The sequence below is a fragment of the Lupinus angustifolius genome, chromosome LG11, assembly GCF_001865875.1.
Source record: "Lupinus angustifolius cultivar Tanjil chromosome LG11, LupAngTanjil_v1.0, whole genome shotgun sequence".
Lineage (NCBI taxonomy): Eukaryota > Viridiplantae > Streptophyta > Magnoliopsida > Fabales > Fabaceae > Lupinus > Lupinus angustifolius.
This window is the reverse complement of record NC_032019.1, coordinates 35,309,707-35,333,254: the sequence shown is the minus strand read 5'-3', so window position 1 is coordinate 35,333,254 and position 23,548 is coordinate 35,309,707. Positions and strand designations below refer to the sequence as shown.

General features: G+C 32.8%; 3 protein-coding genes across 3 annotated transcripts; 2 read left to right on the top strand and 1 right to left on the bottom strand.

Annotated features, from left to right (window-relative positions):
- Positions 3,006-7,841, top strand: LOC109360896 (serine/threonine-protein kinase D6PKL1-like). The gene is made up of 3 exons (XM_019606094.1): positions 3,006-3,246; positions 4,622-6,057; positions 6,876-7,841. The coding sequence occupies exons 2-3, from the start codon at positions 4,670-4,672 to the stop codon at positions 7,744-7,746; spliced, it is 2,259 nt and encodes a 752-aa protein (XP_019461639.1). The 5' UTR covers positions 3,006-3,246; positions 4,622-4,669; the 3' UTR covers positions 7,747-7,841.
- LOC109359983 (intracellular hyaluronan-binding protein 4-like) lies at positions 13,395-17,265 on the top strand. The gene is made up of 7 exons (XM_019604699.1): positions 13,395-13,719; positions 14,592-14,892; positions 14,977-15,042; positions 15,178-15,310; positions 16,108-16,263; positions 16,358-16,414; positions 16,777-17,265. Exons 1-7 carry the CDS (start codon positions 13,509-13,511, stop codon positions 16,960-16,962), a joined length of 1,110 nt encoding a protein of 369 aa, XP_019460244.1. The 5' UTR covers positions 13,395-13,508; the 3' UTR covers positions 16,963-17,265.
- On the bottom strand, positions 19,144-23,548 carry LOC109359987 (ras-related protein RABD2a-like). Its single transcript, XM_019604706.1, has 8 exons — positions 23,339-23,548; positions 22,606-22,678; positions 21,616-21,663; positions 21,477-21,524; positions 21,151-21,222; positions 20,906-21,061; positions 20,639-20,742; positions 19,144-19,585 (listed from the first exon to the last, which is right to left on the bottom strand). The coding sequence occupies exons 1-8, from the start codon at positions 23,350-23,352 to the stop codon at positions 19,492-19,494; spliced, it is 609 nt and encodes a 202-aa protein (XP_019460251.1). The 5' UTR covers positions 23,353-23,548; the 3' UTR covers positions 19,144-19,491.

The following is a 23,548-nucleotide window of genomic DNA, read 5'->3' as shown; positions in this document are numbered from 1 at the left end:
CAAAATTATTAGAGACAAACAAAGAAAAACTTTTAGTATGATACTTATTAAGATGGTGGTAGCAAAAAAAAATTGTGACTACTATAAGATATAAAAGTTGGTGGATTCTTGACATATACAACATAACCATCACAATTTTTAATGAAAAATGTGTGATTTAGATTCTTGTAGTATCATGATGGATATCAAATTTTTGACATGATTTACTTATTATCTTAATCATGAGATAAAAATGTATAAACTTACCGTATATAAGTTTTATATATTGTTATTGTATTATCAACCATTCATATTTAATTATTATTGACTATTCAAAAATGTAATATGAATAAATGATAGATTTGGAAGTTGCTTGGGATTGATGGTGCAATTCCTATGAGTCAATTTTGGAATATTTTCCTCATTTTCTCAAAAAGAAAATAATGCTTTGATGGGAATATTATAAGGTTACAAGGAACATTCTGTGATTGTTTTAAGTGATTTTCATAGTAACAATGGGTTTGTGGTTTTCATACCTAACAACACAATGATTTTTAACATGAGAAATTATATGTTTTGAGAAAGTGAAATGTCATTTTTAACTACGTGGTCAAAAAGGTTCATTTCGATATGAATAGGGATCATCTTCATTAATGGAGAGGCAAATATTTTAATTTATTTGTGCTTTGAATGACAAAAATATTATTCTATTATACTTAAAATGGTAGATATGTCATTACATGTTAAATTTTCTTTGGTTTTTCAAGGATTTGTCTCTTCATTAATGGAGAGGGTCTATACTCTTTGGATATACGATGAGTCACAAATAGAGGTGCGAGCGATATAGATGAGATTTGTCTCTATTATGGAACATCAGCTATATATGTGTGCAAGTAGGATATTAGGAAAGAAGGAGCAATAGTATACTTGAATTTATGTCTCAGACCAATTAAAATGTAGCATTCAATTAAATAAAAAATATGTAAAAACAAAGTTATATTACTTAGTGTACATTTATTGAATAAGGTCAAGAAGAGATACAGTTTTTGGGATAGAAGATCATTGTTTATACTTGGATATGGGTTACAACAATGTTATGTCAAATGGCATACATTAGTATCATTTGCATGGTATTAATGTGTTGTTAGATAGAACTCATAATTTGTGATGTTAAAATAAGATTGTCATTATTGTGGTTGTTACATAAACTAGGTTTAAGTATGGGCCGAGTTAAAGTTTGTCTTTATCCGACCCAAAATGTTGGAGAATCATATTTTTGAACTCAGACCTGACCCCAGACTCGAAGCTAATCTGACTCTAAATATCGACTGTGTCAGCTTTTAAACTCAGCACTAACCCTAGACTTGATTAGATATAATACATACTCATTTTAGATAAAGTCTTCTCAATATTATTTATTATTATGAATATGCAATTTAACATATAAAATCATATATGTATATATATTATTAATCATGTATATATGACAGAAAATTAGAGAATTGATGGAACTTTCGACAAAAAATGTGTCATTACTCTATACACATTTGAATGAAGACACATGCAAACTTGATGAATGAGTGAATATAGGACATGTCGGGTCGGGTCATGTCTGGTCCCTACCCGATCCTGAATATTGACTGAATCTAATTTTGAACCTAAACTCAACCTAGACCTGATGAAACTCGACCATATCCAAACTCGATCATAATTAAGACAATCGGATGAGCAGGTAAGGTCTGGTCTTACTTACCCATAACACAAACCTAGGGGTTCAAGACATAAGAACACATCAATTAGAGATATAACAATTTAAGTGATGAAAATACAAGGTTGAATTTGACACTTAACATGTTTGCCATATCATTAGAAACATTCCATGTTCAAATCTTATTTATTCCATTTTTTTATCTTCATTTGGGAGCTTTGGACAAAGTTGTTCATCTACAATCACATAAATAAACAATAGACATATAGATCTTAAGGAACATATAAATAATTTCAAACTTAAATTTTTAAAATATTTCTTTATTGAGATATCTTGACTTTGCCTTATTTCTTTTATATTTCTTCAATATATATATAAATGATTATCATTTAAATTAATGAGATGCATATTCAAAAATGTAAACCGTATTGAACTTTAATAATCTACAATTGAGTCAAAGTTAAACCAAAAAAACTTATATTAAACTCATTTTAAAACCCAAACCCATACCCAATCAAATATTAATTAAAGGAGACAAGTACAAGCCAAACTCTATCTAACTTATTTCCACTTAATTATCATGGGCATGATAATTTCATTGTATTAGAGAGATAAATATATATTTTTTCATTTGTATTTAATAAAAAAAATGTAATTTTATTATAATAAAAAAAAGTGTCATTAAAAATATGTTTTCAGAAATATTAGTCTCTCTATTAGTAAAAATGATCATAACTCAATAATTAACCACGATCCTCTTTATTTGTGAAGAGAATTGGAGAGATAAAGACATCTCTATATTTATTTTTAATGATAAAAATATAATTTTATTGTTATTAAAAAAATAAATGTATTCTTTAAATTATATTTGTCTTTATTTATTTCTCCATTCAAGAGTGATTGAGACATAACATTATAAAAATCTAAAAAATAAATGAGATCCTGAAAATTAAAATTTAAAAATAATTTGGAGATTCACTTTCTTTCTTTCCGTCTTACCTTTGAAAAGTAGTGTACCTCAAAGAAGAAACAAAGTTGGTCCCACTTTCTCTCTCTACCACCATTTCACACAAACAATCACTTTCTCTCTCTCTTAAACAATCACTTTTTCCCTCTCTCTTCTGTTAATCAAAGTGTATTACTTATCAACAGTTTCCTTAAGCAAGTTCTCAAGTTCGATTCTCATATATGAAAAAATATTCGTTATGAGAGTTAATTCTATGTATTCGTAAATATTATCGATTTAGATAGAATTATCTATAGTGTGAAGATACTTGTTTCAGTTTCTCTTCATTTAAAAAACAAAACAAAAAGAACACAGAAAAAGCAAAAGCTAACCATAACTATCTCCAACAACACTTTAATTAATTTCAGTTTGTTTCAAAGTATTCAAAGACAGAGAAACTCACTTCTAGTGAGAGAAAAGAACACAACTTTACTTTTGTTTTGTTGTTTTTGCTTCATCTTCTTCTTTTTCTCTCTCCATTCTAGTTTCACTTTCACACTTACATAGTTTAGAGAGAAAGAGAAAGAGTTAAGCTCTGGAAGGAAGAAGAGAGGTAAGAAAATGATACATATAGTTTCTTCTTCTTCTTTTGAATGATGGGTTGGTGTTCATTTTGGTTATTCTCCATTTTTTGGTGCCTAGATCTCTCTTTCTTTCACCATTCCAATTTTTGCATTCTTAGATTTTTGCTGTGTTTTTTTCCCTCTTTGTGTTGTAAGTGTTGTTGGGTTTTTTTTATTTACATTTTGGCATTGCTCAACCTTGTTGGTTTTTGTTTCCACTTTTTTGGGGTCATGTTATTTCTTATGTATTTTCCTTTTTAGGACATTGAATTTCTAGATTCCTGCCACTTTAAAAAATAACTGCTATGTTTTTTCAGTTGATTGTGATCAATGTTTTGTCAATGAGACATAATTTATGGTAGAACAGTATGATGTCGTTCGATCTATGTAGCCGAAGCACCTGGTGGGACTAAGGCTTGATTTAGTTGTATTGGTAACCATCTTATGCATGTTGTGACTCACTTAATGATCTAAGTTTATTGTCTGCTGAGTGCTGAGCTTCATTCATTCCTTGCAAATTGAAGTTTCTTGCTCAAAAGTTTGTATTTTTGAGCTGTCTGAGTGATGGGTCATTGAGGCTTTGATGATTATATTCCCAAAGTTTCATGAATTTTGCTCTCAGTAGCTGTGTATCTTCCATTTGAAAACAATTTTCAAACCTGGATAGCTTAAGATCCTAGGTATTCAGAGCAATCTCAGTAATGGTAAATTCACTAAATTGATTTTACATGGTTGGTAATGACTATGGTTTCTTATGCTAGAGGCTTCAAGCTACATTTGGCTTCATGTGTCATTTCTATGTTGATTTATTTTTCAATGGTGTTTAGCTTTAAATGATTTGTCTATAGACACAATTTACAATGGGACACTATTGTGTCATTTGATCCATGTAGCCACCATATCTAGGCACCTAGTGGGTATTGGGAAGTAAGTCTCACATTGCCTACCTCGTTCTCCTAGGCATGGTTTAAATACCTGTTGGACTACTTCTCTATTTTCCAATTGATTTTAAGATGGAAATTTAATATGGTATCAGAGTCAGATCTTAACTTCTTTTCGGTTTTCATGAGCCAAAAGACACCCCTTAGTCATGGGGGTCAAAAGTAACCATTCGCTTGGTCCGACAGACTTCTGTGAGGCATGTTGTGAAGTAACTCCCACATCGTCTGTCTCGTAAACCTAGGCATGGTTTAAATACCATTTGTTGTGCTTTCAGCATCCCAAACTATAAAGCAAAGTAGTTCTTGATTCTTTCATTACACACTGTTAGATACTTATGTGTTCGTCATTGATAATTGGTTATTTATTAACATGATTCCATCCAGGCGAAGCTTCTATTGAATTAGCTATTTGCTCTATTTGCAGGGTTTTCTTAACTATAGGTTTTTATGTGATTATATGTGATATTGCGATATGGAGAGAGTTGCAGAACCAAGGGCACTTCCTCGGACCTTGCCTGACCTGGCTGAGGTATCGAACACACACGCAGCTGCAATAAGAGAAGCTAGGAAGGAGGTTTCAAGTATGCACGGAGTAAGAGAAGTGAATCAGATTTCTAAAGCACGGGATGGCCCTCTGACACGTCTGGGCTCCATCAAAGAGTTGGCTCAATTATCGAATGCAAGAGTAGTTTTCGTAAGAGAAGATATGGGATTTGATACACGATGCTCTCAACAACCTGTCTCCCCTGCTGCACCTACAAGAACATGGAAAGGAAAGGCCTCTTTTCCAAAACGAGAAGAACTTATGCCTGATATTGAGATATTGAAGGGGAGCGATGATTCATTTCGGGAAAGTGGACCAAGTTCATTTTCTGGTGTTAGTCATCCCCCGGAACCTATTGACACTGATCCTATGAGAACAGTTTATGTACCGATAAGTCAGAACAAATCTGAGTCTGGATGCTTAATGAAGAGCATGTCTTTGAAGGGTCCTTTCCTAGAAGATCTTTCAATTCGTGTTCCCTCTAAAAAACCAAGCCTAGCTATTCTTTCTCCTGAAGAAATTCTGGTTGAAGAATCAAATGATACGGGAAACTTATCCTCGCCATATTTGGGTGCCCGTGTATCACAGAATACGGAGAATTCTCTCCTTGCTCCAGATTCTGATGAGAAAGAATGTGTTTGGGATGCTTCTTTGCCTCCAAGTGGTAATGTCAGTCCACATAGTAGCATTGATAGTAATGGTGTTGTGAGAGCAATGAGCATTGCTACTAGTTGTGCAAGTACGTATCGGAGTGATGCAATCACTAGTGATGGCATGCTTAGTTTAGACAGGAATTTTGATAATGCTAAAGGAAGTGTGAGGGGAGATTCACTCGAGAGTGGAAAAACAAGTGCGAGTCGAGCAAGTGATAGTAGTGTCCTCAGTGATGACAGCAACTGGAGTAACTTAACTGGTAGCGCTTATAAGCCTCACAAAGGAAATGATCCTAGGTGGATGGCTATCCTTGCTGTCCGAGCTCGGGATGGGATTTTGGGCATGAGTCATTTTAAGTTATTAAAACGACTTGGCTGTGGTGATATTGGAAGTGTATATCTCTCAGAGTTGAGTGCTACTCGGTGTTACTTCGCAATGAAAGTTATGGACAAGGCGTCCTTGGCAAGCAGAAAGAAGCTGACTAGGGCACAGACGGAAAGGGAGATACTGCAGTTGCTGGACCATCCATTTCTGCCAACTTTGTATACACATTTCGAGACTGATAGATTCTCCTGTTTGGTAATGGAATACTGTCCAGGTGGTGACCTACACACTTTACGGCAACGGCAACCTGGGAAACATTTCTCGGAGTATGCTGCACGGTATGTTTTGCACTTCACAGATATATATTCATCCACCGAAACTATTGATACTTGCTTTCCATCACACAGGTCTGCTTATTTAATTAGTGATCTTAGCATTTCTCATGCATGGTTAATGTCATACATTCAAGTGTCATTTATCCAATCGCCATTTTTTCTTCATGCATTCCATGGATGATGACAGTGATTTTGATCTCGTATTGTTTCACCTTTTGAGGTTTGTGTTGTGGATAAAACTTTGAGCATTAAATTTGCTTGAAAGAAAGATTTGAAAGAGGGGTGGTTAATTGAGCTGCTTTTGTGACTTCTTATGTAACAGTACTTATTTTATGACATCGTAGTAGACGCTCTAAAACTTCACTGTTATGATTACGTGTTATTTTTCTTAACTATTACAAAGTAGAGGAACATTGCTTTTTCAATGGGCATGGTTTACGATAGAACATTATGGCGTCATTCAGTCCATGTAGCCGACCATGCCTAGTGGGACTAAGGTTTGTTTCTTGTATTACGAAGTAGAGGCTTTTTCTTCACTACTAGCGTTGTTCTAGACAGACTCAATTTCAACCCAAGACGAATCTTGTTTTGGTCTTCCTTACCCTCTATATATTCTCTTCTTTCCTTGTATATCATTACAAGTCATAACCGAATTTCCCTCCCACGTTGCCCTTTTCCATGTTGGCAGATGTCAAAACAATCCAATTTATTAGTAAAACTGACCGAGATGTTCTTTTATTGTTTAGATGTCGGGTTTTTCGAAAATATTGTTTTCTCTTTCTCATGGATGGGCTGAAATATTTGTCATTCTATGTATGTAGCTTTTATGCAGCAGAGGTCTTGTTGGCGCTTGAGTATCTTCACATGCTAGGAGTCGTGTATCGAGACCTTAAACCGGAAAATGTGTTGGTTCGAGATGATGGTCACATAATGCTCTCAGACTTTGATCTTTCTCTTAGATGTGCTGTTTCACCTACACTCGTCAGAACTTATGACGGTGACCCGTCAAAGCGTGCTGGTGGTGCATTCTGTGTCCAGCCTGCATGTATTGAGCCTTCATCGGTATGCATTCAACCTTCTTGCTTTTTGCCTCGGATCTTTCCTCAGAAAAACAAGAAGTCCCGGAAGCCTAAGGCTGAGCCTGGGTTCCCAGGCAACAGACTTCCAGAGCTTGTCGCTGAACCTACAGCAGCTCGGTCCATGTCCTTCGTTGGCACGCATGAATACCTTGCCCCGGAAATTATCAAAGGTGAAGGTCATGGAAGTGCAGTTGATTGGTGGACATTTGGAATTTTCTTGTATGAGCTATTATATGGTAAAACCCCTTTCAAAGGATCAGGAAACCGCGCTACATTGTTCAATGTAGTAGGTCAGCAGCTAAAGTTTCCCGATTCGCCAGCTACCGGTTATGCTAGCCGGGATCTTATCCGTGGCTTGCTGGTGAAGGAGCCACAGCACCGTCTCGGGGTGAAGAGGGGTGCAACCGAGCTCAAACAGCATCCGTTCTTCGAAGGTGTGAACTGGGCGTTGATTAGGTGCAGCACACCACCAGACGTGCCAAGACCAGTCGAAACTGAGCCACCAGCTAAGTTCGAAACAGTTGATACCGTTGCGGTTGGCAACAATAGTAAGAGGATGGCAGGTAATGACATGAAGCCTGGGGGAAATTTTCTGGACTTCGAGTTCTTTTAAGTTCGAATTCGTCAAACCGCGCTTGTATTGTATTTTTTTTTCATGATCAGTTAATTTTGCATGAAATGAGTGCATTATCATGTTATTTTGGTTTAGTTACATAGCAGAATTCCATTTCAGTTGGAACTTAAGACATATAGTTTACCCATGTTTTCTGATTTTATAAGGTACAATTGATGTCATTTGTTGTGTTTTGAATTCTAGTGTCTACTATTGTCATTAACATATCTTCCTAGAAGAGAGCACATCGAAAATGTACGAGTTTTATATACTGTCATTGTATTATTCATCATTTATGTTTAAAAATGTAATACAAATGAATGGTGTATAATGTACTAACCGTGTATAAATATTAACTGGACATTACATTGATTTTAGTTTTTTGTAAATTAACAAGAGATAGCAGGGCCAAACTTGAACTTAAGGAAGTAACATGTCTCAAAATTGTATTAATAATATTAACATAATTCTAAGCAATAAGAGCAAAAGTCCAAGTGGGTATCAACTAATCCCTTTGAAACAAAGCTAAAAGCATGGCAAAATAATCTTCTCGATAACTTTCTTAATGAAAATACGATGAGGTTTTCGAGAACCAGGTTTGTTCCTTACATGACCATTAGCTCCAGATTGCATAGCTGGGGGCGAAGAATTCCGCGCTGGAACAAAGCCACTACTTGAACTCACTGGAGAATGATGGCGACGAGAATGAACTGGACAATAGTGTTGACGTGGACGACTAGACCCTCCCATTTCACCTCTATACCCAATAGGTTCATTTTGACGTGGACGACCAGAGCCTTCCATTTCGCCTCCGTGCCGACTAGGTTCATATCCAAGGCCATGTTGCATATGATTACTAACACCACTTTGGAGTAAACAATTATTTGTATTATTATTCCAAGATTGGTTATAAGGAAGTAGTAATTGTTGTTGTTGATTATAAGCATCATAAGGACCTATCCCTTGATAATAAGGGTCATGTCCTTTCCATTGATTATCTTTTTGCATACCATAAGTAATCCAAATAATTGTAGCATGTTTACCAGCTTTTATTAACTTCAACAAAATTTTCTGGGGTATTGTTTTTCCTTTCACATATACTAATCCAGAAGGTGAATCAATCTCAAAAGATATGTCTAGCAAAAAAAATGTAGAAAAAATGTCACAAAATGTAAAAGAATAAGGAAATAAACTATTATATGGTCAAGAATATTAACATATTCATAATATGCAAAAACAATTGTTACAAATTAAAGTTATGATAATGAATAAATAGTTTTGGAAATAACATATTGTGGTCTATGATTGCACAAATGAACAATGGATAATATAATTATTGTGTATAAATCTTTAAATTGATACTTTATAAATATTATACTCATAATAAAAACATATATGAATTTGCAAAGCAATTTTTTATTAATGGTTAAATAGAATAAGAATGTAATATCAATACAATGATAATGTAAAGATTTATATTTATAGTCGGTACATAATATGTTATTTATTTGTATTACTTAAGAGTCAATTTAAAAATAAATGACGGATGATACAATGATATTGTCAAAAACTCTTAAAATGTTAATATATACATATTTTTTTCTCCCAATGAAAAATACACAATGTCTTTGTTTTCCCTTATTATAACTAACACTAACTAATTGCAAAGTTCTAATTCAAGCATTACATTTAAAAATACATTTTCCTAATACCAAAATAAAATATTAACAACCCATATATCTAAAATAGTTGCAATTTATTTAAGTAATTTTAGAGGTAAATATAATGAAACATATACCTTCAAAGTTAATCAAAACTAGAGTAACAGATTTTTGCCAACCAGGTAATGTATCAACTTTAAACAAACATTCCTAAAATAAAAGAGAAGCAAAATTAATATGTTAATTAAAAACTTAATGATATTATAATTGGTAATAAAAAATAAAATTAAAAAATAAGAGAGTGAATATCTAAAACCATGTAGTGATCGCCAATATCATCAGAAACCATGCTTGGGATACAATTATCTGCTATCTGAGAAATTAGAAGGAAAAAAGTTTGTAAATATTTCATGAAATTAAAAATAAAATATGAATAAAGAATTAATCTTTTTTCGATTTTTCGACATGTTTGGTTTTGTATTCATATTTTAATTAAAAATGTAGAGATATCTATTATTTCAAACCGAAAACATAGTATGAATTCTTAATTTTTTTGGGAACATGATTTATTAATGTAATATTTATGTATCGATAATGTAATATTTATATATATTCATTACATCAATTATTATGATGCGACTATAATTTTGATAATTGTTGAAAAATTAACATAACTATGAACATAATTTAAAAACCTTGTTAGAATGAAAAAGAAAAAATTGTTGAGGCTCACCTTGTTGCAGCAATTGAAAAGTAACCAAAAGTGTTTTCTTCCCATAATTTTTATGCTTATATAAACCCTTCCCTATGTCTTTAAAGGGTTGATAAAATCACTAAATCTGTAAATATTCTCTAAAATTTTGTCAATTTTTGATGCTATTTTTTGTTCAAATCATGCAGGATGATTGTTTTTAATTTAAAATAAATCATAGTAATCTTTTTTTTTCAAATCTTAATCTTTTGATTTTGTTAAAATCTTCAAAGATATGGTGAATGGTATTGGGATAAAAAATAGAAATAAGTGAACAATAAATAGATTGATTAGAAATTGATCTATATAGGAATAAAATAATTTGACAATCTTACCACTCATTTCCTTTTTTTAATTACTTTTTATTTTGGAAATTGTTTAAAATATTATTGTTGGATATAAAAATTATCAATAGGTGTTAAAAATTATATTATAATATATTCCCAACTATAAAAAACAAGACGAAGGTCTAATAGTTTAAGGGTTCATTAAGTCCTCATACATCATACTTGATCAAATGTACGATTCCTGATCGTAATACTACACTTATTAGGAATGCAACAGGCATGGGTAGTAGCTACCTGCTTCAAAATAGGAGAGCATTACCCATACCCGTCCATACTCGTACGGGTACCTGTGCGGGTATTCGCGGATACTTCTGGGTACCCGCGAGTTTCCTATTATAAATGAATTTTTAATTTTGTATTTTTATTATGTTTCAAATGAGATAAAACTTAATTATTTTTGTACCTTTTGATTGAATATTTAGTAAAAATGCTAAATTTATTGGTGTCTTTTATTTGTGTGATTTTTTGTTCTCATTTCCTTAACAAAAAATATATATTTTCTTTGTAAAACATGTGTGTTTCTACACATTAATAATATTTGTAGGTGTTTCACCACCAAACTCAATAAAATATGTAAATAAAGTAAAAGGAAGAAATATACATAATATAATGAATATTAGAATATGTACTTTTTATTTTAATTAAATATAATATATTCATCATATAAATAACGGGTACCTGCGGACACATATACCATAATACTCGTACCCATCTGTATGTATTACTGGTCTGAATTCCACAGTAGCATTATTAGAGTTCCAACTTTCAACTTAATCTTATGATTGAAAAGACCGAATGTTGTAAGCGAGTTTAAAAATTTAGAAGTTAGTATGTTGAATGTTTCACTTCATTAGTTTCAGACATATCAACCAAATCTTTTCTCACTTGGTCATTGATTAGGATATTTATCAGTATAAATTTAATAAATCTATTATGTCAAACATAATGAAAATTTGAAGACAACTAAAAAAATCACTTCAAATTTTACTATGAACATATTCATCGATTTAGTATTTAGCTGATGCAAGTATTGCTCTAAATTGTAGAAATTGCTCATCTTTATAGTGATGAACAATTGCACAAATTGCTATACCTTAGCTTTATGTAAGCCAAAATAGGAGAATAATTAAATATAATACAATTCATAATCAACAATTTCAAGTAATAATTGAATGAGATGAATAACATTGAAATTGCAAGGTGTGAAATGGAACTTTAAAGAACTACAAAGTTGTGAGGTATTTTATAATATTTAGGTTGATAAAAATCAGAAAAATAGACATGTTTTGTTTAAAACATAATCACTTGTGAATTGAACACAAACAACTGAGATCATTAACCAAACATTAACTTCTTACTAACATGAGATTGAGGGGAAGAAGAAAAAAATTGATGTTCTAATCCACTTCAATAATCTTATTAAATTATAAACAATTACATAAATATGAAAAATATCAAGCTTCACCACCACAAAACATTAAAAAGAAAATCATAATTTCATAATGGCTGAACCCTTCAATCTAATGTAGTTTTTTTATGAAGTTTAAGGTCAATTTTAATGTCTCAAGGTTAAAACTTATTATTCGAACACAATATAAATTAGTAAGTACACGTTCTTTTACTTTATTAATCATTCTTGCATTCTTCATATCTTATTTTCACTATTGTATCCAAAGCTAATAACAAAAGTTATTTTATTTTATGATATAAAAAAGTCATCCAAGTCCAACATCTCGTGATACATTGAGAGCTATCTCTCAATTTTATCGATAATACCTTACTAATTAATTACTTGAATCTGATATGAATATTAAATTAAACATCAACATAAATAAAAAAGGAAAATACCATCAGCCTATTCAACATAAATAAAAATATGTAAATTTTCTTTATTAATTTAATCTCTTATTCAAAAATTTGTCCCATAATTAAAGAATATAGGATTTAATTTTCTTTAAAAATTAAAAATAACTCGTGATTATTATAATTATAGCTATGTACAAGTGATGTATGTGAGATCCTTTATATTTATAAGATAAATTATCTACTTCAACGACTAAAAACATGACATATATTCTATTTGATTATTTTTTTTAAAATATTTCTAAAAATCATACAAAAAATTAGATATACATGTATCATAATTTTAATGGCGGAAGGAAATAACTTTATTGCCTAAATATTTTAGTTTTGTGTTGTTAGAGATAATTTGCAATAATTAGTATTCATGAATGGTTTGTGCTCGGGTTGATGTGATTTTTTTTTTTATATATTTATACATTTACTTCTCTAACAAAACTTAAAATACACACCAAATATTTTGGTTTATAATTCATATTTCATATGGATTATTTAAATTTTAGTTAATTAATCATTTTTAACATTTTTATTACTAATTTTTGGACTTTCCCCACAAAAAAAATATTTTATCTTACTTTTGTGATCTCATCAATTTACATTGTACTCTTTTAGAGAATTCAACAAAAAAATTTGAAGGAATAAAATAAGTATTTAATTTGTACTTTTAAAAAATAAAAAAAAATAAGAGTAAATATTCAATTTAGTTGACATAGATTTTTATATGTAATAATTTGACCCTCATCAAATAAATTTTATATTTTTTTTAGAAAAAAATTAATTTAATTAAGATTTGAAATTTTTAAAATTATTTTAAGTTTGTCAAATTTCCAACAACTAATTTTTTTTGAAGATTAAGATAATTTTGGAGCAAACTTAAATAAAGAATATTCCACATTACTTTTAGGATAAAGTTGAAGCTTCTTCTCACTATTTCACACAACACTCTCTTTCTCTCTATTGCGGCTAGGGTTTTTCTCTATCAACCGATTCTCTTAAATTTTTCATTTTTCTCTTCCTTTTTTCAATTCTCTACAAACCCATCTTTGTATTTTTATGGATTTGTTGATGATATAATTCCTTTTCAGTTTTGTACTTCGAATTGGGATTTTCATATTTTTTGTCGGTGAGTTTTGAAGGAAGAAAATGTCAACACTGAACCCATTTGATTTGTTGGGTGATGATGCTGAGGACCCTTCTCAGCAGATCGAAGCGGAGCAGCTTAAGGCTGCGGCGGCCGCCGCCGCCGCTCCTAAGAAAGGTCAGGAACAGGGAAAGGGAGCTTCTCGTGGTGGTCAGCCACCGCAAGGAAAGGCTGCTCAGCTTCCTTCTAAGCCAACTCCTCCGGCTCAGGCTGGTTAGCTTCTTATGAATTTTTGTTTTTTAATTTTTTAAAGTTTTAATTTTTTTAATTTTTAAATTCTGGGTTGTGATAATTTTTATGCTACTGATGTTTTTATATAGTTTATTATAAATGGAATGTGTTTGTTTTTGTTATGAAAATATGGTCTTTTTGTTGTTTGTTTTAATGTTTTGGGTTTCTGAGTATTTTGAAGGATTTATATGCAAATGATTTATCTGTAATAATAATTTGAATAATTGTATGCTTTTGAGTTTATTAGAAATCTGCTTTGCATGACTGTTATATGTTGTTGTAACATTGAAACTCATCATGTGATTTTATATTCAGTGTTTTGTTTTATTTTTATCAATTGGTTTTATAGTTGCATTATTTTTATCATGGTTCAATTATTTATGTATTTGATACATGATTACTGTTTAGATTGGTCTCAATTAGTGTAAACTTAGTTTTATTTATTGAAAGGAAATAATCGCAAGTGATAATAATCTTGTGCGAGTTTACCTTTAATTTCATTGAGTGGATTTGTTGTTGTATGTTGGGTTGGATTTTCTTGTGAAAGTTGCGGATGACGGTAATTTGGTTGAATGTTTTCAGTCAAAATATCTTCAATTGTATATCAGTTTAAATGCATGCTTTGATGATACATTTTCCCAGTGATCTATGGTTCCTATTTTCTTTTGGCATGACATCACCATATTTAAAAGATTAATTTGTTAATATGTATTTTTTGTATTTTTCGGTGTTTTATAGCAATTAAATTTGTCTTATGTCTGCTATCCTAATCGTTGGAGGGCTATTGAATTGACCATTCTCCTTGCATGGTTTTTCTCATGTGCTCACATTTTATTTTCGTATCTTATTGGTAGTGAGGGAGGCCAGAAGTGAACCATTTCGCGGAGGCCGTGGACGTGGATACGGACGCGGTCGTGGTGGTTTCAATCGTGACTTTTCCCACGGCGAGAACACATTCTCCGCTACTGAAGCCCCTGCTAATCAAGGTGCATTTGAAGGAGATGCTGAGAAGCTATCAGAAAGACGAGGTTATGGTGCCCCACGTGTTCCTTATCGTGGTGGTGGTGCTCGACGTGGAGGTTTCAGCACTGGCGAAGGTGATGAAGAAGGGAGACCCCGCAGAGTATTTGAACGCCGCAGCGGGACTGGACGCGGGTGACGTTACCTCTGACTATGTTTTCTCCCATGAACACGTGTTTCTAATTCTATCAATATTGATGCCACTTGTTCTGTTTACAGGAACGGGTTCAAACGAGAAGGCGCTGGGAGAGGTAATTGGGGAACACAAGATGATGAAATTGCGAAGTAAGCACTCTTGTCTCAAAACTTCATAATTGTAATAATTTTGGTAATAATAAAGCCCTCATGTTTTCGATAGCTAATCCTTCGTTTTCTTATTGAATATGCTTCTCTTTCTTTCTGATTTAATATTTATTTTAGGGTGACTGATGAAGTCCCAAATGAAACTGAAAAGAATTTGGGAGATGAGAAACCCGCAGCTGAAGAAGATGCAGCAGATGCAAAGAAGGAGAGTCCTGCTAATGAAACTGAAGAAAAAGAGCCCGAGGATAAGGTGAATGCCCAGCCCGTTTAAAGCTCTCGCATTAACTCTAATCTGTTGCTGCATCCTCTAAATTTTATGCAGTTTCATGATTAATAGACCAACAGAAGTTGTGTCTTACACCCGATTGATACACATTTATTATATCAAAAATGGATGACAAACCATTATGTTCAGCTTGGATTGTCTGCTAAGTGCATCACACTAAATTGATTTGGCTTTATTTATTTTTTGATTTGTATTATTGCATTATGCACATTAGAAATTTAGTGTTTAGCGACTCATGTTCACACCTTTACTTCGAAGAAAGTCTTACTTTCTGACTCCTGATAACGATTTGATGCTTCCATCTGATACTGGCTTACTTTGCATGTGTCTGAAAGTTATGGACATTATTATTGTGTAAAGTGTGAAGTGAAACCCATTTGGTATCTTCCCTAGTTTTGTCTAAGCAAGGGGATTTGGTTACGTGGCAGTGTTTTCCCCCATGCTTATGTTTCACATTTTACCCTTTGGGGTTCTATAGGACCTCTCTAGAGCAACGAAAGTGTAGATTTGATATCGGTTTATTAGAATTTCAATTTTTTTTGTGATACACTAGGCACATCAATGTCAAATGGTTTATTTGATGGTAACCGCTTCCATTATTTTCCTAACAATGATTACCACATGCAGTTTACTCTTAACTCTTAAATGCATTCTTCACTTTAGAGAATCGAAATCCTTGTAATTTATATGTTCTCCGATTTTAGTATTTTTAAATTTGACATTCATTAACCAGCACTATGTTTTGTTGTTTTTCCTATTAGGAGATGACTCTGGAGGAATATGAGAAAGTGTTGGAGGAGAAACGCAAGGCCTTGCAAGCACTCAAGACTGAACAGAGGAAGGTAGACACTAAAGAGTTTGAATCCATGCAGCCTCTGTCAAGCAAGAAAAACAATCATGAAATCTTCGCTAAATTGGTGAGATTTTTTTCACTCTCCTTTGCGCTTCTGATTATTAGTTGTGTTGATGATACTTACTAATGTCCTTTTGCCACTTCTAACTTTTTTCCAGGGATCTGATAAAGATAAGCGCAAAGATGGTATTGAGAAGGAAGAGAAATCCAAGAAGGTGGGTATTTGTTGAATTTGTGGATTCTTGTTATATTGTACTTAAAGCTTCATGATTTCCACCATCTTGTGCATCTTTAACTTTTTTCTTGCTAGCATAGGCTCCTTGAACATGAATTACTGCCATGTTTATTCCGGTTTGTTGATCTCCACAATCCTCACTGGTTTTCTTGTGATTGTTGCGGGAGTCAACCAATAGTTTGAACAACGAAATGTTCTTAAACCATTTACCGAACTCTATTTTTTAAAGGATGTTAAACAACGAATTTGTTAACACATGATCTCTTAGATTGCTCTCGAACCTGTTTATTTTCTATGGGTTAGTGCTAATTTGGTTAAACCTGTTATTTGTCATTTTCGTAGTCTGTCAGCATCAACGAGTTTCTGAAGCCTGCTGCTGGGGAAAGTTTCTATAACCCAGGTGGGCGTGGTCGCGGACGTGGGCGTGGTGCACGCAGCAGCGGAGGTTTCCGTGGAAATTCAACCAGCAATGCACCGGCTCCAGCCATCGAGGATCCTGGGCATTTCCCAACCTTGGGTGGCAAGTGAGGAATTTCCAGAACCCTTTTGGACATTTCACTCTCCTATTTTCAATTTTGGGTTCTATGATTTGAACTTATGCAAGGAAAAGAACTGTAGTGATTGGATTTCCTGAATTATAAGAGTCATTTAATTTTATGCCTTGAGATGTAAATCTAGGTTATTCTTCATATGGTCCTTTGTCCTTGTAGCCTTTGCCCCTTATGCTTTTCTTTTACATTGTTTGACATTTTGTGGGTTACATTGGTGGAGGGTAAGACATAAATGTTGTTGGACTTCCTTTTCATTATACATTGACTTCTCAGTTTTGCTAAAAAAATTGGGCTCTCTTTTTTGGGTACTACCAATGTTTTCTCCGACCCTATCGATAAGGAATTAATCCCTTTTGGGGTGTGTGTCCGTCCTTCCCAACATGTGTCGTTCCCAGGAATTAGATTCTTGACCTTTTGGTTATCTTAGTGATCCAGTGAGACCTTGATATTAGTATTGTCTCTATTAAAAGTTAGTTGAAGCTTATTATTTTCGGCGCAAGCCTTGGTGCGAAAGTAAAAGTTAGAAAAACAAATTCTTGCATGAGCTAAACCATTAATAACATACTCTGATTGACTAATGAAATCTTCAGCATGATCTATTTAGAACTTTACCAATGTAGCATTGCTTATATTCGAAGTATCTTGAACATACCTTAAAAATAATTGAAGTTTCTTATAGTATTATCCCATTCAATTGGTGAAAGACTTAATCTGAATAACATTTTTTGGTACAATGAGAAGATAAAAACAACAATTCAATAATAGTAAATATAGTCTAGGGCAGATCTAAGAACATTGGTGGGAATGGAATTGTGACATGTCTTCCTCACAAAAAAGCTCAATGTCAAGATTGTGTTCTTTCCACTTGAACCAACACATATCTCTTAAATGAATATTTTTAGAGTAAATTACACCGACACCTCTTGAGATTTAGTAAAATTATATATCGTGGGTACAAATCTAAATGATATACAAATCAATGTATTTTATTATTTTTTGTTACAAAATGTATCAACAATTCTAAAGAGATATTGTTTAAATCACTTCTATACTATATCACAACAAACCAAAAATAATAAAGAGGTTTTGAATCCACAATATATAATGTTTTGTTTAACTAAATTACATTTATCACATTTTTTTGTTTAAATCACACTTATTTCTCATATAGAGGAGGATGTCAGTGTAATAAAAATATAAAAATTAGGAGGTTTGTGTGGATATAAAAATGACGGGTGATTTGTATAATTTCATTAAAACTCATGGGGTGTCTATATAATTTACTCGTATTTTTAGTGTATGCTTTTAAATATGGACCCTACCAAGCTCAGATTGAAGTTTGGAGCTATAATTCCATTGGCTTAAATGACAGTTTTAAAAGTATGGCTAGGTCGATAACAGTTTCACTCAACCTCTATCCCAAAATTTCCTTCCTAATACATCACAATGCGGCAATGCACATCAATGATATCTGCATTAATCTTGTGGATGCAACTAAATTTATCATGTAAATTAGATTGAAAAGATTTACATCTTTAAATGGGTTTTCTGAACTCAATTCGGATTAGTCTGTATTTTAATGTGATTCACATAAAAAATTGACTATACACTAATAATGTAATAGTTTTTTCACTGTTAACATATCATTTATTAATTATTAACTCTTAAATATAACTAATACAAATAAAAGATGAATAATGTACTGACTGTGTATAAATCTTGCACTAACAATGCCTATGTATTACAGACAGCGTAAAAACTTTACTTTACACTGCGAGCATTTTTACTTTACACTGCGAGCATATAATTAAAGACGTGATTATTGATTATTAAACAAAAGTAATACACATACATGATAGATGAGTAACCGTGTGAAAAACTTTACATCGGTAATGCATATATATTAAACTTTTTCAGATATCAAAAAGTATGCATACAAAATGGCCATAAGAGAACAAAGCTAAAGAAAAAGTATTTAGCTTCAGTTGAGATCAGAAACTGATGCTACTTCTAACAGTAGAGCACTAATCATTATTTCATATGCATCAGAAACTGATGCTACATACAAAGTATTTACCTTCTGCTCAATTTTGTTATAATGGCTCAGTAAATTAGCCATTGAAGAATAACACAAGAGCTTGAACAACATATGTTAAAGGAATAGAGTAAGCATGGCTAAATATTTATTCAATAAGGGTTTATTTGATTCAATTGTACCACACTTAATCCTTGCAATGAATCTACTACACAAAGTACTTGAAGATGCACTTCCAAGTAATCAAATAAACAAAAATAAATAGTAGCATAAACTATATAAGCAGGAACATAGATTTGGCATTAATGAGTATGATACTTTGCACAAGCCATATTAAAGAATAGGGTGATCTAAGTGAAGTTCCAAACCACCAGAAAGATTGTGACATTGGTCCACTTCATAGTGAAGTAAAAAATCTTACATGAAATGAAATGTAGCAGACCAAATGAAATGCATCTCAATAACTTCTGGTTAAGAAGAGCAGCATCCACTGCTCTGTGTAACGGGCTGTCCTCTAATCTGCACGGTCGGAGGCCTTGCATTATTTGCAGGTTGGCTTGCCATTCTACATTCAATAGAGAATTACCATCAGATAATGAGTTAATAAAAGGAATTGTTACTAGAAAAATGGTCAATAATAAATGAATAACTAGTTAAATTTAACGAAATTGAAAGAATACTTAGGGAGGAACAAGTGGAAGGGTAAAGCAGAAAAGTAATATACTAATCAGAGTTCATGATTTGTGTTTTATTCATCTACTTCTATCTGCTTTTTCATCAGCTATTGTAAAGGAAATAACAAAAATCATCAATTTCTTTGTGATGGAATGGCTTCACCATTTCGTTACAGGTTGAACAACAATGCCTTGACAGGCCACAATGTGGACAATCATGTTTTAAATGCCTCTTTGGCCGATTCCCTTGAATGGTTAACTCTTAGGGGTTATTATGAGTTGCGTTTTGGAGGGAAATAGAAGACCTTGACACCATCACACTAGCGTATTTCATGGTTCTTCAAGCCTTCCATTTTCTTTCATTCCCCTCCAAAACTCAACTCGCAAATAGATCCTTAGCATTTGCGTACCTGGAAGGGTACTGCTTAATACTACTCGGGTGGTCACTGATCAATACTATGGTTCGCACTTGCCTGATCTGAAGGGATGGCTCTTAGGGATAAAGAAACTTATAAGCCATTTCTTTTTATCAGGACTGGGCAGTTTTCAATGAGTACATTTTTTAACTGAAAGTTGTGCTACAGACACAACTACACAAGAAAGAAAAGAAGAACAAGTCTTGTAAAATTGACACCTTTTACAGATCTAACTTTCAAAAGGCATAAAAACACAATCTAGTAATATATATGATTGCTTGAACAAAAGCACAAGGAAGAAAGATAAAAAAAAACACTGAATTTGTGAATCAATTAGAAATGGACTTTTCCAAGCTCCATGATCTAACATCAACTAGACTCAATTACAGAATACAGGTGTGAGCTATAGTATAATTATTCTTTCTTCAGGTTGGAAACCAATATTTGCCTAGGCTTGCTTTAAAGGGCAAGTTGCATTAAGCTTTTGCGGTTTTCTTTAATATGTACTGTTAAGTTATGAACAGGTACCTGCTCTTGATTGAAGCAGTCATGGCCATGAAAGCCTGTTCCACATTTGTGGCATCTTTTGCACTTGTTTCCAGAAAAGGTATGCCTATCTCATCTGCAAATGCCTGATAAAGAGAACCAAACAGAAAAGGCGGCGTAAGTGTAGGTGGGATCAGACCGTAAGAGCAATAACTCCTCAACGACACTAAAAGCATGAACACATGCTTGAAATTGTTTCCTCAATCGGAAAAGAAGGAAATAAACAAGAAATGTATAACAAAGCAATACTTTAGCAGTCTCATATGGCACAGCTCTGTTTTCTTTCAAATCACATTTGTTGCCAACCAAAAGCTTGTTAACACTATCACTGGCATAACGGTCAATTTCACTAAGCCACTGCTTCACATTATTGAAGCTCTCTTCATCTGTCACATCATAAACAATCTACCAGTGGAACTAGTCAGTAGAGAATGCAAGGAGACACCCAAAAAATACTGAAATCTAAAATTAATTCTAAGAAAAACATCACTCACAATGATCCCATGGGCCCCACGGTAGTAGCTGCTGGTGATTGTCCTGAATCGTTCTTGTCCAGCTGTGTCCCACTACATATAATATCAAATTAAAAACAAGGGAAGAAACATTATGTCAACATAAACTTGAATTTTGGTGACTCAAGTGGCGTGGAAACACGACAGCTTGAAAGATGGAGTTCTTCAAAATATTAATAAAATTATCAACAAACAATTCTAAGTAAAACATACGTCCTGTGTAAAGATTTAAAAGATGGCACATGCATACTCAAGACAAAATATTAGCAGATAAAGAAACTAAAACAAGGATAATCATATATACATACAATCTGGAGTTTAATGGTCTTCTCATCCTGCTCAACGGTACGTATTTTCTACACAGAAAAGAAGGAAAAAAACATGAACTGATCAGTTCAAGTGATGCTTCAATCGGCTTAATTTAAAAGTTTGAAAAGTTGTACTCACAAAATCAACTCCAATGGTGCTTATGTAGCTGTCAATGTATGAATCATCCTGAAGAATAATACAGAAATTATCATAAAGTTAATACTTAATAGTCTAAAACACTGCATTAAGCAGAAATGTACCATCTCCACAATCAACATGCAAATTGAAGGCATTTAAGTTAGAATCTTCCATAGTGAGATACCATCATAATTTCCAAAATGTAGAAAACACGTACAAAGACAAATATTACATGAAACTAGACATAGGCTTTTTCGATATGAATTGCTTCTAGTATTAATTTTCATGTATCATACTTAAAAGGCTTCAATATCTGGGACGAGAACTGAATTATTATCTGGCACGATAACTTATTTTGGAGTGTTAATGTTAATCACATAGACACAACATAATACATATGGGGATAATAACTATGGCTAGTAAACCATTTGCACTTTTGAAAAGCGACAACAATCTTAATTTCCAGGAAATTTGAAGTCTAAATTAGTTCAGGAATCTCTTACTTTGTTATAAATTCTGAGGTATTACACTGCTAAATATGAGGTGATAATTCTAGGAGTAATATATTATATTTTATTAAAGAATTATAGCATGTATGTATTAGACACCTAAATGATAAATCTGCAATCATTAGATACATGGGAAAAAACATTCGTTATTACATAAGTAGAGAGAAAGAGGATATGATCTGAAGTGAAGAGGTTAGGCCATAATAAATTCAGTGTATGATTATTTACATTTTGGGGGACACAACTAAAACATAAAAAATGAATAAAACATGTAAGTCTGTAACTATTGTTTAGTAAGATTTTGTTGTTACCAGTTAGCATAATTATTAAGTACCGGGCACTGAAAGGGAACTACTGTAGTTTTTGAGAAAAGAAGAAACTCCCTAAAGAGTGGACAAGCATGGTGAACCACAAATAAAAAATTACAAGTCAAAATAATACTAGCATAAAACGCATAGGATAAAAAGCAGTAGAAGCTTACAGCAAATCGCAGTAGAAGACATGATTTACCAACACCGGAATCTCCAATAAGAAGGAGCTTGAACAAGTAGTCACTGCAAAAGGGATTAAGCATATTATCTTTCTCATTTGAAATAGATCACAAATCAATTTGAGAAACACCCCTTAAAGGCCAATCATAGACATTTTGCACGCACACGCACATGTATTGAGATGACAAACCAATTCAATTGTTGTCTTATTTGATTTGATTTACCTTCATGGAAAGTCTAACCAAGGCTACAAAAATTCCAATTTGAATCTCGTACCACCGAAACCCCCAATTTTCGCTAAATTCATAGCTTTAGCATATTTCGGTGATTCCCACTATTAATTGTCACTAACCATGCATCAAATTATTAACATGTACAGCTTATTCTTCAATCAAATTAGACAATATCATCAAGAAAATTAGACATATAAAAAAAATTCTTCGATATCGACAAGATTATTTACTTAGCGATGGCTATACGATCCGCGATTGAAAAACAATTAAATCTCAATCTATAAAAATGGAAAAAAAAATGCATCAAAATTTTAGGGTTACACATACCAACCAGATTTGATTGCTAACAAAACAAAAACCATTTACACCAATTACCTACAATCTCAAACACCCTTTTGAAAAACAGAACATAAGAATCGAAAAAGGAACGAACTTCCCTAAAATCGAACACAATTGAAATAACAAATTGAAAGAAGATAGAGGAACATACTACTCAGTATTCATTTTGCCGGAGATCTGTAGAAAGCCGCCGGAGTAATCGCCGGTGGCGGAATGTCAGAGAGGAATTGTGCGAAGGAATCGAAAAGTTGAAGGAACAACCTCGTTTCTTCGTTTATTGCTTCTTTTGAATGAAAAATCGCGTTGAACGTGACAAATACGACGTCGTATAATGGTGTGTTAGATCCAAATTTGATGGACC

What these genes read in the sequence shown, in the direction of transcription:
- LOC109360896 (XM_019606094.1), top strand. Translation starts at nt 4,670, where the DNA reads ATGGAGAGAGTTGCAGAACCAAGGGCACTTCCTCGGACCTTGCCTGAC. An exon ending in TTCTCGGAGTATGCTGCACG is followed by an intron (nt 6,058 to 6,875) that starts GTATGTTTTGCA and finishes CTATGTATGTAG; the next exon opens with CTTTTATGCAGCAGAGGTCT.
- LOC109359983 (XM_019604699.1), top strand. Translation starts at nt 13,509, where the DNA reads ATGTCAACACTGAACCCATTTGATTTGTTGGGTGATGATGCTGAGGAC. An exon ending in CGCAGCGGGACTGGACGCGG is followed by an intron (nt 14,893 to 14,976) that starts GTGACGTTACCT and finishes TTCTGTTTACAG; the next exon opens with GAACGGGTTCAAACGAGAAG. An exon ending in AGGAAGAGAAATCCAAGAAG is followed by an intron (nt 16,415 to 16,776) that starts GTGGGTATTTGT and finishes TCATTTTCGTAG; the next exon opens with TCTGTCAGCATCAACGAGTT.
- LOC109359987 (XM_019604706.1), bottom strand. An exon ending in GTCTTCTACTGCGATTTGCT is followed by an intron (nt 21,664 to 22,605) that starts GTAAGCTTCTAC and finishes ATTATTCTTCAG; the next exon opens with GATGATTCATACATTGACAG. An exon ending in GCACCATTGGAGTTGATTTT is followed by an intron (nt 21,525 to 21,615) that starts GTGAGTACAACT and finishes TTTTCTGTGTAG; the next exon opens with AAAATACGTACCGTTGAGCA.